The sequence below is a fragment of the Muscardinus avellanarius genome (assembly GCF_963383645.1).
Source record: "Muscardinus avellanarius genome assembly, chromosome: 4".
Taxonomy (NCBI): Eukaryota; Metazoa; Chordata; class Mammalia; order Rodentia; family Gliridae; genus Muscardinus; species Muscardinus avellanarius.
In genome coordinates, this window is record NC_137789.1 from 135,369,845 (window position 1) to 135,385,179 (window position 15,335).

The following is a 15,335-nucleotide window of genomic DNA, read 5'->3' on the forward strand; positions in this document are numbered from 1 at the left end:
GGTACCGGTACCAGGGGCTAAGCACTGTGGCCCCATCCAGCACCCACCCTGTTCCTCTTCCTCCTCCTCACTCATCACACTCCTTTTTGGATTTTGTTTCTAGGGGGTGGGGGGAGAATGAACACTTTTCTGTTTCTCTCTCAGGGCTATCAAGAAAGGGAATCTGCTGGCTGGGATGCGCTCAGTGGTAGAGTGCTTGCCTAGCATGTGGGAGGCCCAGCACCCCCCCAAAAAAAAAAAAAAAGTAAAGGGAATCTGACCCAAAAGGTGACCAGGACTTGTTTGTGGTGTATTGGAGCAAACATGGGGGGGTTTACAGTGGAGAAGAAGAGAATTATGTGCTGGTTTTGTGGGTTTAACCCAGTCTGGGGGTCTACAAATCATGTATGTTCAATATGGTCTTGCTTTTGTCTGTGTGTGTCTGCCTGCGGCCCAACGCCTCCTCCTTCAGGCTCCCCTCCTCCCCCCACCAAAGTCCTAACCCTTAATTAAAACAAACAGCAAACAAAGGACACCAACCACACTCCCCAGACTAAGCTGAGGAAGAAATGGAAGCTAGTGCTTTAGGGATATTGTGTTCCATAAATTATCTTGCCTTTTTCCACTGTTGTTATTACATTGTTTCATAACAAAATTACTTTGAACCATAAAGTTATAAATACATTTTAAAAGTCCCACTTGGTAACATTAGATTTCTGTCCATGTGGTGTTGGTAGTTACTGTAGCAAAAGCTCCAAAGTGTAATATTTGAAATTAGCCCAGCACAAGTGGAAAGGGCCTCCCGCCACCCCCAACCATGTCCCAGGCTGCCACCACTGCCTCTGCTGAGAACAGGAGGACATAGGCCTCTCCCCGGGCAGAGCTGGTGAGGAGGTGGGGACTGTGCAGGAGACCCCAACCCCTGAGAGTCCACAGGTCACCGTCCTGCTACGTGCTAGATCATCATGCTGGTGGGTCTCAGCAGAAGCGTCCTTATTGGGCATGTGTGCACTGAAGGTTCAAGCACATTTTCTTAGAAAAGAGAGTATGGAGTCTTCCCAAACTCAAGGAGAAAGACACCCAGTTTTGTTTCACCTCCTCAACATTGAACTTGCCCATGGATTTTCACAATCCCCCTTGGAATGTCTTCCTGCCCTTAGGGATGGGTGGTCAGATTTCCAGTTTTCAGTAGCCCAAGAACTGTGGCCCCTAAAAGGCCCAGCAGATGCCATGTGTCTCCTTAGTCATCTAGAAGGAAGCTTCTGGGCCTCATCCCAACCCCCTGGCTGCCGGCGTTCCTACTCCCAACGCCATAACCCCCTCACTCCCTGGCAGCCCCTCAGGGAGCTGGGGCACTCAGCACCCGCTGACTCCCAGCACATGGTCCCCTCCTGTGGGCTGTTGCCCGGGGAACCGGGAAGCGGTGGGAACGAGCCGCTGGCCTCGGCATGTTTCAATAAAGTTGCTGTGCTGGGAGCTGCTTAATCAAAGGCCTGTGTTATGGGCTCATTAGTGTGGTCCACCACGGGCCAGCTCACAGGAGACTCCTGGGAAGGCTGGCTGAGGCCCCACTCCTGAGGCATGCACCCTTGATCACCGAGGGGTTTCTCAGGCCCTTTGCAAGGAGCCCTGGGAAACCCTCCGACCCTGCCCCCAGCCAGCCAGATTCTCAGCAGTGGAGCCAACACCCACAGCAGCCCTCCTCCCCTCCCCACAAGCAGTCAGCATTCTCTGCCAGCCTGCCTGCCTTCCCCTTTAGGGTCTTGCCTCTGTGGTCACAGGCAGCTCCCCAGCTTGTGGGAACCTGGGCTTGTGAAGACTTGTGGGCCCCTAAGTCTCTCCCAGGGGCTGTCTCCCCAGAAGTCTGCAGGACTCCTGGAAGCCTGGGGTTAGACTTGCAGTCACAGGTAAGGCCTACTCCACTGTGCCAAGAAGGGCCTGGGGCCCCGGGAGGGAGAGCCAGCACGGCCTGCCCTTGCTCATGTTCCCAGGGTTCAGGGTGTCTCCTTGTGCCTGGCATACCCAGCCCCGTTGAAAGGAACTGAACACGGGATGTGGAGAGCCCCAGACTGTTCTGGCTGAGCCTGAATTCTCCCGGCTGGTCCCAGCTGAAGCGGGAGGGGCCGGCATGGCTTCCTCGCACTAACCGTCAGCAACCTCGGAAGCCCTCGCTCCCAGCCCTGGCACCTGGCTCTGGCTCCCAGCCCAGGCCTGTTGTCTCTTGGAAGAAAGGCCAGGCAGACACCCTGCATGGGGAGGAGTGGCTGAGAGGAAGAGGCCAGGGAACCTGAGCCCCTTTCCGGAGCCCGTGGAGTGCCCCAGGCAGCCCTGCACACCCACCTTTTCCTGGGCTGGCACCTACCCCACTTCCACCATCTCAGGTGACCCAGTTCCAGAGAAGTTGGGGTGCCAATGCAGAGAAGAGCAGGGTGTGGGCAATGCCAGGTGGGTGCAGTGGCCGCTCATGCGCCAAGGAGGAGCCACAGAGGCAGGAGTCAGCTCCAGCACCCCACTCTTCTAGAGAAGACACCGGGTCTGTCCACCTGGCTTTGCACAAGCATCCTCAGCCCGGTGGGGAGCCTTGCCAGGGTCCTCTCCCACCCCTCCTGCCCCCAGCGTCCTCTCACCACCTCTCTCACCAGGGCATCAGTGTCCTGAGCAGGGCCCAGCCCAGTGTGAGTGGTTCATCAGTCCCAGAGGTCACAGAGGGGTCATGTTACCAGATAGGAGAATATTTTTTAGGCTGTGCAGTGCTTGCTCAGCTGTGTGGTGTCTGACAGCTCACCCAGGTGGTGCCCCCAGTCCCAGCCACTCCCAGGTGGCCCTGATGGGAGGCCCTGGGCTTGGGTGAAGACACCTAGCAGCTGTTCCAGGCTCCCGGCCAGGCTTGGGGAATTGCTGCTGAGCTCTCCCCCATGCTCCTTTGGACAAGCCCTAAAGTTCTCAGGGCCCTAGCCATCCCTTTGATTGCCGTGTGGAGGGCCACTTGGGAATCCCCGGCCCAGATCCTGGGTAGCTCCTCTTTGATGTCTGCTGTTTCTCTTTCCAGTGGTGGACCTGGCCACTCCTGTTCTCCCTAGAGGCTGTTGCTTGGGCTCCCAGAGACCTCATTTCCAGGGATATTCCTGTTAAGATTTAAAAAGCCCAGCAAAGCCAGGCATGGTGTTGCACGCTTATAATCCCAGTACTTGGGAGGCTAAGACAGGAGGATCGCAGGTTTGTGGCTAGTGTCAGCTACTTAATGAAGCCCTCTGCAACCTAGCAAGACCCTGTTCAAAATAAAGTATAAAAATAGGGCTGAGACTGTTAGCATGCCTCTGGGTTCCATCCCTAGTGCTGCCAAAAACAAAACAAAAAACAAAGCCCAGCATGTGCCTGTGGAGGTACCTCCCTTACAGGTAATGCCCTGCTGTGTCCCCAGCAACCAGCAGACAGTGCAGGAGTCTGAGCCTGCTTTTGGCCACCAAAGCCAACTTCTCACCACCCTCCAAGAACAGGAAATGAGTAAGAGTCCCCATCGAGGCCTTGCTGTGCCCACGTGCACAAGCCTCTGCCCCTCCAGCGGGGGTGGTGCGCCACAGGCTGCTTTCTGGCTTTTGTCTGGCCCGGGTAGGGGGAGGGTGACAGCAGACAGGACTGCTTGCTGGCCCCTGCCTTTCCCGCTGCCATCGTGGGCCAGCGCAGCTCCTTGGCAGCCCTGCCACTGTAAACAATACATTTCCTTCCCCAAGAGAAGGAAAGGGAGGGAAAAGTCAGCCAAACTTGTTGGGAAGCAAGAACAATGTGTCAACATGAAGAGCAAACAAGACCCTGACAGAGTAGATGGTCATCCAGAGGGGAAGGCGTGGGCCTTGTCAGCCCGTCAGATATCACTGACCGCATACCTTTGAATTCATGTCAGATCTGCAGCAGGTAGGCCCATGCCTGCTGCACAGCCGGGCCTGCCCGGGCCGGGCACGGACAAAAGATCACTTTCTGGGTTCCTTTCTGGAACTTTCTGGAGTCTGGGGAGTGGAGTGGTTATTGACAGTTTTCCTTCACCACCAACCAGCCAGGCACTTGGCGGGAGCCCCTTAGAGTCAATTGCTGGCCCAGGTGGTAAGCCTCCTTCCTGGCCAGAGGTGGTGGGGGGGAGAAGAGCTGCCCTCACAGCTCGGCCAGTAAGATGGTGATGGAGCCGGCTGGGGCCTCTACCCCAGCTCCCTTCCTGCTGGACCACCTCCCCCAAATCCCTGGAGTGTGGCCCTGGCCTGTCATACCAGCTACTCAGAGGGTCACAAGTCCAGGGCCAGGCTGGGCAAGAAGGACTGGGGATGGAGTTCTGTGGCAGTGCTTGCCCAGAATGTACCAGGGCCTGGGTTCAACCCGGGTGGGCGGGGGAGAGGCTTGACCTTGTCCTGAGCATTCTGATGCAGAAAGCCATGTCTCCCAGTATCTCTGTATTTTCAAAATAGGGGTGTATGTTACTCAGATTTTGGGGGGTCCTTTCCTCTCTCTCAAGGGTCTTCTCTCTCCAAGAACTGTTTGTGCACAAACCTAAGTGTTTTGTGCCTGACTCTTCACAAGTGCAAATATAGAAGGGCGTTATTGTCACGATTATTTCTGCTGCTTTTTCCTGAGCTGTTGAAATGTATAGACTTGCTGGACATGGTGACTGTGCCTGTAACCCCAGTACTTGAGAGGCCGAGACAAGATCTCAGGTTTGAGGTCAGCCTAAGCAACTTAGACCCTATCTCAAAATAAAAGGACAAAGTGCAGGGGTGTGTGGCTTGGTGGTAGAATGCCCTTGGATCCAATCTCCAGTACCCTCCCCCCCAAAAAGAGAGGGAAAAGAAACATAGACTTAGCGGGCTGGGATAGAAATTTGCCCACCGGGCCCAGTTTGTTTTGTTTTGTTTTTTGGATTAAACACAGGGGCGTTCGACCTCCAAGCTACACCCCAGACCTATTTTATTGGTTTTTTTTCTGTGTGTGTGAGCCTGGGGATGGAACCCAGGGGCATTCAACCTCTCAGCTACACCTTCTGCCCTATTTTTTATTATTTATTTTTGAAACAGGGTCTCACTAAGTAGCTGAGGCTGTCTATGAACTGCGATCCCCCAGTCTCAGCCTCCCAAATGCTGGGATCACAAGCATGCGCCACCACGCCCGGCTCACTGACCCCACTTGGAAGCTGCCATGGGCCATGGTTTGCCTTCCTTTCCAGTTGGCCCACCTGGATTTTTACTAGCTGTGTGTTTGTGGTATTTGGGGTCCCATCCCTGTTGGACTGAACAGGTAGCCAGAAAGTGTGTGACTGGCTGGGGCTGGGATTGCTGGTTTTCCAGGCCACTGGTGGAAGCCAAGGGCACCTTTGCCTCCCCTCTCAGAGGAGTGTACGGGCTTCTAGAATTGGGGTAAAAAGACACCAAGCCAGACACAGTGATGCATACCTATAATCCCAGTACTTGGGAAACTGAGACAGGAAGATCAAGGCCAGCCTGGGCAACTTAGCAAGACTCTGTCTCAAAATACAAAATAAAATACTTGAGAGGCTGAGGCAAGAGAATCACAGGCTCAAGACCAGCCTTGGCAAAGTAATAGGACCCTTTTCTTTGTTCTTTTTTGTGGGTTTGGGGATGGAGCCCAGAGGCATTTCACCTACAAGCTATACCCCCTGCCCTATTTTTTTATTCTTTATTTTGAAACAGTGTCTCACTGAGTTGTTGAGAGCCTCACTTAAGTAGCTGAGGCTGTCTGCGAATCATGATCCTCTGGTCTCAGCCTCCCAAATGCTGGGATTGCAAGTGTGACACCACCACGCCTGGCTAATAAGACCCTTTTTCAAACTTTAAAAGTGCAAAGGGCTAGGGTATAACTCAGAAGTAGAACACCCTGAATTCAGTCCCCGGTACCAAAAAAAATTAAAAATGAAAGTAAGCTCGGCCTAATGGCCCAAGCTTACAATCTTAGCACCTGAGAGGCTAAGACTGGAGAATTGCAGCTTCAAGGATCGCCTCAGTAATTTAGTGAGGTTCTCAGCAATCTAGGAAGACCCTGTTGTTTTTGTTGTTGTTGTTTTATTTTTTTTTTGTTTTTGTGATACCGGGTTAGAACCCAGGGGCTTTTCTACCTCCAGGCTATACTCCCAGACCTATTGTACACTTTATTTGGAACAGGGTCTCACTAAGTTTCTGAGAGCCTCACTAAGTAGCTGAGGTTGGCTTCAAACCTATGCGATCCTCCTGTCTCAGCCTCCCAAGTGCTGGGATTACAAGCTTGCGCCACCACGCTTGGCTAGGAAGACCCTGTATTTGAACTTATATTTCAAATCCAAAATCCAAAGCTGGCCATGGTGGCGCACGCTTGTCATCCTAGTACTTGGAAGGCTGAGACCGGAGGATCATGATTCATGGACAGCCTCGGCTCCTTAATGAGGCCCTCCAAATCTTAGTGAGACCCTGTTTCAAAATAAATAATAAAGCCGGGCGTGGTGGCGCACGCTTGTAATCCCCACGCTTGGGAGGCGGAGACAGGAGGATCGCGCAGGTTCGAAGCCGGCCGCGCTGGCGTAAGAGACCCTGTTTCAAAAATATAAAATAGGTCTGGGAGCGTAGCCCGGAGGTAGAAGGGCTTCCAGGAACCCCAGTACCACTAAAAAAAAATTTTAAAAAATAAATAAATAAATAAATAAATAATAAAAAAAAATAGGGCTGGAGGTGTATCTTAGAGGTAGAATATTCCCGGGTTCCATCCCAGTAATGCAAACAAACAACAACAAAAAAAAACAGCCGGTGGTCTGGAGATGTAATTCGGAGGTAGACTGCCTCTGGGTTCAATTCCCAGTACCACAAAAAAACGAAACAAGAAATGAAAGCAAACAAAAAGGACTGGGGGTGTAGCTCAGTGATAGAGCGCCCCCTGGCTCAGTCCCCAGCACCACAAAAGAAAAGGCACCCTGCACCATCACCACCAGGTCAGGTCACTTCTGAAGGCAGGAGGCTGCCGCTGCCTCCTCGCAGCACCCACTCATTCGCAGAGCAGGGCCCACCACAGGATTCGATGAGATGATACGGTCAAGACCCAGCACAGTACCCGTGCGTAGGGGAGACAGTGGTCCTGCTATTGGCCATTATTGTCTCTGTTGTAGCCGTTCCCATTATTATTTGTGGCAGAGCCAGGCAGCTCCGTGGGGACCCAGTGAGCTTCAGGAGCTCCAAGCCCCAGACCTGCAGAGGCTTTCCCACAGCTGCCTCACAACGGTAAGTCTGTTCCTCGGGAGATCTCCCAGGAGCTGCTCCATCATAGCTGTCTATCTACAGTGTCCTGTTGATAAGATCTGTTAACATTCTCAGCTCCAGCTCTGAAATATACAAAGAACAGGGCCTGTTTGTTCAATCCAAGCTTCTAAGGTTTAGCTCCCAAAGGAAATTAAATTAGGTGCCTGGAGCTACGACAGTCTGTCGTGTTTCTTTGCAAAGAATGTCACCCTTAATATCATGCAGATCTCGTGTATAAATTTCCCCCTTTAATTCTTTTAAAATAACGTGAGGTTTCCAGCAGAAACCAGCAAATCACTGAGAGTGGAAATGGAGGAGCGCCCAAGACTCGTCCCCGTTCTGGCTGTCGCCATCCCCCCAGCTGAGTACAGAATAAGTCCACACGCAGATGGCACCGCGTTTGTTGGTGGCTCTGCTGAAAGCCTCCATAACTCGCCCTTTCCTAGCGCTAATTCTAGACCCTTGTCAGGGAGGGGCTTGAGACTAGACTCGGGGTGTCCGTGGTATTACCTTTCCTGTGGCTTGGAAAACCACTGCCTTGGGAGTCTCACTGGGTGGCCACAGTCTATAAGCACCCCTTCTTACCCCCAGCACTAGTTACAGCCCCAGACCTATTTACCACTCTGGCAGAAAGCCCCTCCCTCCAGATTATTTGTGGGCTAGACACGAGCCCTGCCAGCCCGGACTGGGGCCACTGCCACATAACCAGGCCTGAGGTACGCTCGTGTTTGGCTAGCATTTGCAGAGATGGTGACAAGCCCGGCAAGTATCAAAAATTTGAATGTGACCTTTATACTGCTCAAGCAGACTGGTGAGAACTGGTAGAGAAGCCCTGGACTTGTGTGGATACCTGGGATACGAGGAGGAAGAGCAAAGACCTAGGCCGTAGCAGGGCCGCAGTGAGTGTGGCAGAGGGTGAGTGGGCAGGTTCCACCCTGCGGAGCTTGAAAGAAGAGCCAGGAGGGCACCTGGGCTGGGCACCCCCCAGGGTAAGCAGCGCACGCACGTGTGCTCTCTGGCTCGCTCGCTCAGCTTTGGCCCTCTACAGAGGCCTAGGTTTTAGAACAGAAGCTTTGGTGGCGACATGAGGCCGGTGGTCAAGGCTAGTTGTTTCTGACAGATTCCATCCTGTCAGCCAAGGGAGGGTGCTGGTCCTGTGGGAAATGGGCTGCCTTCAATGCCTGTCCCTGGAAAATTGAATGCTTGAGTAACATCCTAGACCTAAGAGTTCAAGATTTTATTACTTTATGCTGATTTATTTGGGCACTGGGGATTGAGCTCAGGTTTAAGCTGCGGCTATACCCCCAGCCCTTTTTATTTTGAAACAGGGTTTCACTACATTGCTGAGGCTGGCTTCAAACCTGCGATCTTCCTGTCTCAGCCTCCCAAGTACTGGGATTATGGGTGTGCGCACCATGCCTGGCTGAGTCCCAGCCCAGGCCTGACGGGGACGGGTCTTGTCTCAGCCTCACAGACCATGTGCTGAGACCTACCTGGGCCTCAGTTTCTCCTCCAAGGGAACTGGAGGAGATAAGGCAGATGAACCGTGGCACGGTCACCCCCACCCGCCAGCTTCCTTCCCTTGGGCCACAAGGGCCCTGGTGACCCTCCCTGCTCATTGCCCTTTCTTGGCCACTTCACTTTATCTCAGTGTGGACGCGTCTGTTGTTATCAAAGTGGACAACTCCCAGGGAGACCTGGCGGGTATTTCCTCAGCTTCTTGCTTCCCTCAGAGGCCCTGGCCTTGGCCTTCGCCCCATTGCCCTTCTCCTTGTGTCCTTCCTGGGACCCCAGGGTCTACTGGAGAGGTGGAGAGGCAGGCAGGGCAGAGCCTGTAGACAGGACAGAGGAGGGAGAGGAAGAGTCCAAAATCTAGAAAAGACATCTTCAGCCAGCCTGGGTGAGCCTGGCGTGGCCCGTCAGGTTGAGGAAGGCCCTGGGCACTCCTACTGACCCAGAAAGCTTGTTGAGGGGGTGAAGGAGATGGCTGTACTGCTCAAATAGTGGGGCCAGGCTGGTCAGCATCAAACATCAAAGCATGAGGTGATGGTTCAGCCTAGAGCACAGAGTGGGAAGCTCTCAGAAGTCTCGAAGAGGCCAGGCGCAGTGGCACACACCTGTAATCCCAGTACTTGGGAGGCTGAGACAGGAAGATTGCAGGTTCAAAGCCAGCCTCGGCCACTTAGGGGGCCGCCCAACAAACCTAGCAAGACCCTGTTTTTAGCTTGGCAGTAGAATGCCCCTAGCTTCAATCCCGAGCACCATACACACCAAACAAAAGTCTTGAAGAGCTCAGCATTGAATGTGTAGCCGGGCAGGGGCTTGGGAGCCAGCCTGAGAGGATACTGTGGGTGGGGAGGGAAGCTGAGAGTCCATTATTCACCGTCTGTAAAATGAGAGAGGTTGGTCCACAATCTCCAAATTCTCTAGCTCAGACATTCTTGGATGTACCTTCCGGGCGCTTCCAGATTTCAGACAGGGCTTGTGTTCCAAAGCCACACAGATTCCTTTTGTCCTGCTAGGTTGGGGCGGGGAGGGGCATGGAGCCTCAAGGGGCGCGGAGAGTGTTGGCAGTAGTCTGCTCCTTGGCTTTTCTCCTTCCCTTCTACTGCCCTGCAGCTTGCAGGAGGCCTAGAAGCCAATGTGGGTGCCCCAGACTGCTCTCCACCTTGCTCTGGACACAGCACGACCCACCCTCCAGTGCCCCCTCCGCCTCCCCCGTCCTTGGCCCCTTCCCTCTCTGCCCGGCTCTGGCAGTACTGCAGGTGGTGGTGGGAGGCGTGGCGAGTGTCAGGGAGGCCGCAAGCCCTTCCCCCGTCCTTGGACTGAGCAGTGGGCTCAGCCCTTCACGGCCAACAGAAAGATCCATAACTCGACAGCCGGCAAAACAACCATATATTTAAAAAGGTAAAAGTCTGCCTTGTGCCTTCTTCCCAGATTCTGTTGACTGAAGAATTTGTAGAGAAAATGTTGGAGGACTTAGAAGATTTGACTTCTCCAGAAGAAGTAAGCCTGTTTGATTTCTTTCTCATGGCGGGGCTGTCTCCAGGAGCACATGCAGGCTGCTCCCTGAGGTGCCGGGGTAGGCTGGAGGGGAGCCCCAGGAATATTAAATGGCTTCGTTTCTGTTTCCATGAACCACCACCATCCCCTGCTCCACCCCGCCCTTGCGAGGACACCCAGCAAATTGTCTGAATTGCCAGCTCTTGAGAACCTCATTGAAGAGGCAGCCAGGGCCTGGAGGCCAGTGCGAGTTCTCCCTAGCCCCTGCTGTTCCCTGGCAGGTTCTGAACAGAAAGCCCATGTCTGCTGCCAGAGAACATTCCACTGGGGAGTGCTGGTGGGCAGTGAAGGACTCCTGCTCTTCTAGGCCACCCAGGAGCCACTCTCCATAAGCCCTCCCCTCTCAGTCGCCTCTTCCGGGCTAGCTCAGAGTGAGGAGCTGGCAGCCAGGTAGGGCTGTGCCTCCCCTTGGCTGCTTCTCAGGAGTTTAAGAATGGAGTCCATAATCCCCTCTGTTTTTCTTCCTTATTCCCAGCATCCTCATTTGTGGGGACTTACCTCATCTTGGAAAGTCCCTTCCCTTCCCCTGCCTCCTGCTAGCCTGCACCCCAGTGGGACTGGAGCCTTCCTGGCCTCAGTGCCCGTTGGGCTAGTGGAACATTAGCAAGCCGCCCAGGCCTCTGGAGAGCTCTTCCGGCCCTCGCCTGGCGGTGCCAGGCGCAGACCCTTCCCTTGCCCTGTGTGCCGGGAACCCAGCCTGGGGAACGCTCCTTCACCTCCCAGGGGCCAGGCAGGAGCTTCCAGCTGCCAGGCCCCCGCAGCGCAGCAGGCAGGACAGAGGCCTCTGGTGTTCATGAGGCTGAGCGTCAGGCAGGCTGGGCTGGCCTGGCCTCTGGGTGGACCGGACTCCTCAGAGCTGGCCATCCCAATAGGGTAGTGTCTTCTCTGCTCTGGGATACAGTTTGGTAAGTTCTCTCATTTATCTAGTCTCAAGTCATCAAGCACTCTGTGCTACCCAGTCAATGCCCCCAGCCACTGAGCCTGGCTCTCCATTTAGTCAGGCCAGCGCCCACAAGTACTTCCGGAGAGGCCTGTTGCATGGCGATGGTGCTGCGCCAGGCTGCAGCTTGGGTGTTGAGGGGGCGGGAGGGGGACCATCCAGGCAAGAGGGACAGCAGCCAGGGGGAACGTAGGAAAGTAGGTCACTGAAAACGACCTCTCTTTTTGCTTTCCTGTCCAGAGGCTGTCCCCCTACCCTGCCCCACTCTGCTTTGTCCTGGCATGGACAGTCCCCCATCAGAGGGAAGGCAGAGGAAGCCAGCCACATGGGGCCTGTCCACTTCCAGCACCTCCAGGCAGGCTGAGAGCAGTCTTTTCCTTTCTACCCTGGCCTTGATTCGTGGCCTAGTCCAGGGGCAGGGAGAGTCATAAAAGACAAACTCTGCTCCCAAGCTTCACCATTAGACCAGGTCGGTGAGCATTTCCTGAGCACCATCTGTGTGCCAGGCTACGTTCAAGGTCCCAGAATGCAGGGGAAATAAGAGGGCCGCTTCTTCCCCTCCCCCACAGAGCCCCCAGGTGAGCGGGAGAAACAAAACTGGAGCTGCTGTGCCAACCCTGGGGTGGGATAGGAGACCTGGGTCTTTCCTCTGTGCCCCAGGCCCACTGAGCCGGGGGCCAGGGAGACAGGAGAATGAGATGGGGTGGAGCGTGGGATTTGCTCCTTTGAGATGTGGCAGGTCCGCAGTGGGGATGTGACTTTGGGGCCAAACTCAGGCCTCCTTCCCTTTGGCCCCCTTGGCAAAGGCTATGGAGGACTGGTTCTAGGGTCCTAGGATCCTCCTCACGCCAGCCTTGAAGGAGAGGCCCTGGCAGGGACAGACCTCAGGCCACTTCCCTGTGGCCTCCTTGCCCTGCCCGGCCCCAGCCCCCAGCCCAGGGCCTCCGGGAGCAGATTCCTCTCATGCTTGTGGCTGGAGGCAGAACCCAGGAAGGAAGCAGGAGGGAGGTCAGCACGGGCAAGGAGGAGCGGGAGAGTACGCCTCCTCCGCCCTGGTTAGTCACTGGCAGGGAAGGGGACAGCGGCTGAGGGAGCCCAGCCCCCGACCCCGTGCCCACCTAGTGTAGCACTTGAGAAGCAGCGTCTGGGAGGTAGGCAATGGCTCTGCTAACCACGCGCTCTGGGTCTGTGTTTACTCCTCCACAGTTCAAACTTCCCAAGGAGTACAGCTGGCCAGAAAAGAAGCTCAAAGTCTCCATCCTCCCCGATGGGGTGTTCGACAGTCCGCTGCACTAGCCTGGGCTGGGCCCTGCCGGGCCAGGGGGCCCAGCTGCTCCCGAGTGACTTCGGTGGAACAGCTGCCTAAAGGAGAGTCCCACAGATAAAGGACAAGCACGAGGACGACCACACGACCACGGGCACCGCAGCCCAGCGGGACGCCTCGCCCGGGCCTCGGCCCCACCTCACTCTAACTCACGTGACCAGGCCCTGCTCGTCCCACGGGCCAGAGAGCGGCACATCCAGACCCTCCACACCCGCTGGCGCCACAGGCTCTGCTTTGAGATTTGACTCGGGACCCTTGATGTGCCCCTGGGTGGAGCCAGGCCCTGTTCTCACCCACCCCTGCCTGCCACGCAGCCTGGTGCAGAGTACGCGTGGGGCGCGCCGCCCAGCTCATCCTGGCGAGCTTTCGCTAGTCAGGCTGCTTGACTACGGAATGATTCCTCCAATCATGTTTGGTTTTCTTCTTCCTTATTTTATTTTGTAGAAACCGGATGGTATTTTATCGCTCAGCAAGGATATCTAGAATCTGAGTATATAATGTTTTTTAAACAGAACTTTATTCTAAGATGAACTTTCTCTCTCTCAGACAGGGGCCTGGGGCTCTGTCTCCCCTGCACCACCAGCAGAGGATGGGTGCTGGCCTCCCGCACCAGCACAGCCTCGCCCGGGCTCTTCCCAGCTGGGCCTGAGCTCGGGGAGTGGAGGTGCTCTCCGTGCAGCCTTGAGCCCCAAGTAGCTGGGACCAAAGGGGAGCTGCTGCTGTTTTCGAAGTGAACTGTGCCTCCAGAAGTTCAGGGGCTGTCGGGCTCGCGGATGTGGTGGCCCAGCCTCATCTTCGGGCCTCTTCTCCCATCAGGTCTGCCTAGGAGAGAGGCGGCACGCCTCCTCACAGACCATCCCTCCCGCTACTCAGGGCCTGGCTCTCCAGCTCTTTGACCGCCCGTCCCCTTTCCTCATGCCCTGGGCTTCCCAGTCCCGGTACAACCTCTGGCTTATTAAAAACTGAAAATCAACCTCTCAACATCACCTCCACTTTGGTTTTGCCCACGCTGCTCTCTGCTGCCCCCCTGCCTTCCCTGCCTCTCATGGGCCTTGGTTCCTCAACCCCAGTACTACAGATCTTGCAATCTGCCTTCTAGAAGCTAACCCATCTCCAGCCCAGGTTGAGGGTTCCTCTTGAGTTATCGCCCAGTCCTGACCTAGAACCAGCAAGCCCCTCTCCCGCCATCCAGCCCGTAGCTCTCGGGACTGTTCCTTCAAGATCACCCTGCAAGCTCTGCAGTGCCAAATCATTTGGTCTGTTAGAGACCATGCAGGGCTCCTCCCTGCCCCCTTCTGCCTCTGCCACCCACATGGGTCCCATCCATGGTGCCCTAAGAGGCCCATAGGATACAGAATCCCTCTGATGAGAGATCAGCCAAAGAGCCACCTCCTGGGCTCACAGGGGCACTGGCTGGACTCTCCAGAGAACAGGAGTTGGACTTCCAAGGGACCGCCAGCATGGCCCCTTTTCATACCCTCAGAGCTTTCCCCTTCTTGGGGTGCTGTGGGGCGTGGTGGCTCCCGCTTGTAGTCCCAGCACTTAGGAGGCTGAGACAGGAGGATCACAGGATTGCAGCCAGCCTCAGCTACCTAGTGAGAACCTCCACAACTTGATGAGACCCTGTTTCAAAATAAAGAATAAAACATGGGGCTGGGAGGGTGGCTTGGAGGTAGAATGCCCGGGTTCCATCCCCAGCACCACACACACAAAGCCCTCTTGGAGCCTTCTCTCCCTCCTCTGCCCGGCTTGGGGCGGGGGTGTGAGGCATCTGGTTAACCATTTGCCCCAGGCCTAAGGGCCTCCACAGACTGATGGGTGGCAACACCAGCTTGGCGACCCCAAGCTGGGATATAGCTGGGTACGGCAGGAAGAAGCACAGAGCTCTGAGGTAATAAGACCAGGAAGCCTGGGGCCCCTTCCTGTCCTGCCACGCCAGGAACCTCGTGAACACTGGATGCAGCCAGCGCCAGGCCATTGGTTCCCTACAGATAGCACTGCTGCAGAAGAGCAGGCCTTGGTGGGCTCTCACCAGCCCTGCAGTGCCCTGGGCTCTGCTTCCTCCCAAAGGTTTCTCAGGAGGGGGCTCTCCATTGAGCTGCTGGCTAGTGAGAGGGGGCCCACTGAGCTTCTTGTGGGGGTGGCGCTCAGTAAATGGGCCCCTTCCTTCCTTCCCTGCAGCTTAATGGGAAGCTTGGACCTCCTCCCTCCCTCCCTCTGCCCCTTCTGTAGGTTGCCCAGCTCTACCCCATCCCTCCACTTCCCTGGTGCTAGAGCTTTGAGAGGAGGCTCCGCACTCCCCTGCCCGCTCTCCCAGTGAGCTGCAAGAGGACCGGACTCCATAGGCGAGGCTCTGAGGTGGCTGGAAGCCCGTGGGAGTCTTAAAGGGCTAGAGTATCGTAACACCCAGACCCAGGGTCTTGGGAGTGAATTCTGAAATTGAGCTGAGAGCAGGGAGAAAATCCAAAGGTCGGTGCCCCCATGGGGCAGACCGGTAGAGAATTCCCCAGATTGTATTTTTTTATCTGGTCTTTCCCCTCTGCCTTCCAGGACCTCCATACCAGTAAGGTACCTGGGTCCCTGTTAAAGTCAGGAGCCCCGTAGGGAGCCTCCTCCTTTTGTACAAGTACCTGAATGCTGCAACAAGCAGGCTTTTGTAAAATTTTATATTAGTTTTTAATGTCAGTGGCGACTCGGCTTCGGGGCTGCAGCCAGCCCTGGGCTTTTGTAAGAATTTTTGAGTGACTCAGATGTCGTTCCTCTTGCCCCC

General features: G+C 55.3%; 1 protein-coding gene across 2 annotated transcripts in view; it reads left to right on the plus strand.

Moving 5' to 3' along the window:
• The window catches only part of SUFU (SUFU negative regulator of hedgehog signaling), a gene marked incomplete at both ends in the record, with an annotated part of 116,453 nt that extends 103,916 nt beyond the window's left edge, over positions 1–12,537 (plus strand). For both annotated transcript variants that reach the window (XM_080693617.1, XM_080693618.1), the window contains 2 exons: positions 10,176–10,244; positions 12,448–12,537. In XM_080693617.1, coding sequence (XP_080549743.1) covers positions 10,176–10,244; positions 12,448–12,537 — 159 coding nt within the window. The remainder of the gene's footprint in view (positions 1–10,175; positions 10,245–12,447) is intronic.
• Between the last annotated feature and the right edge of the window lie 2,798 nt (positions 12,538–15,335).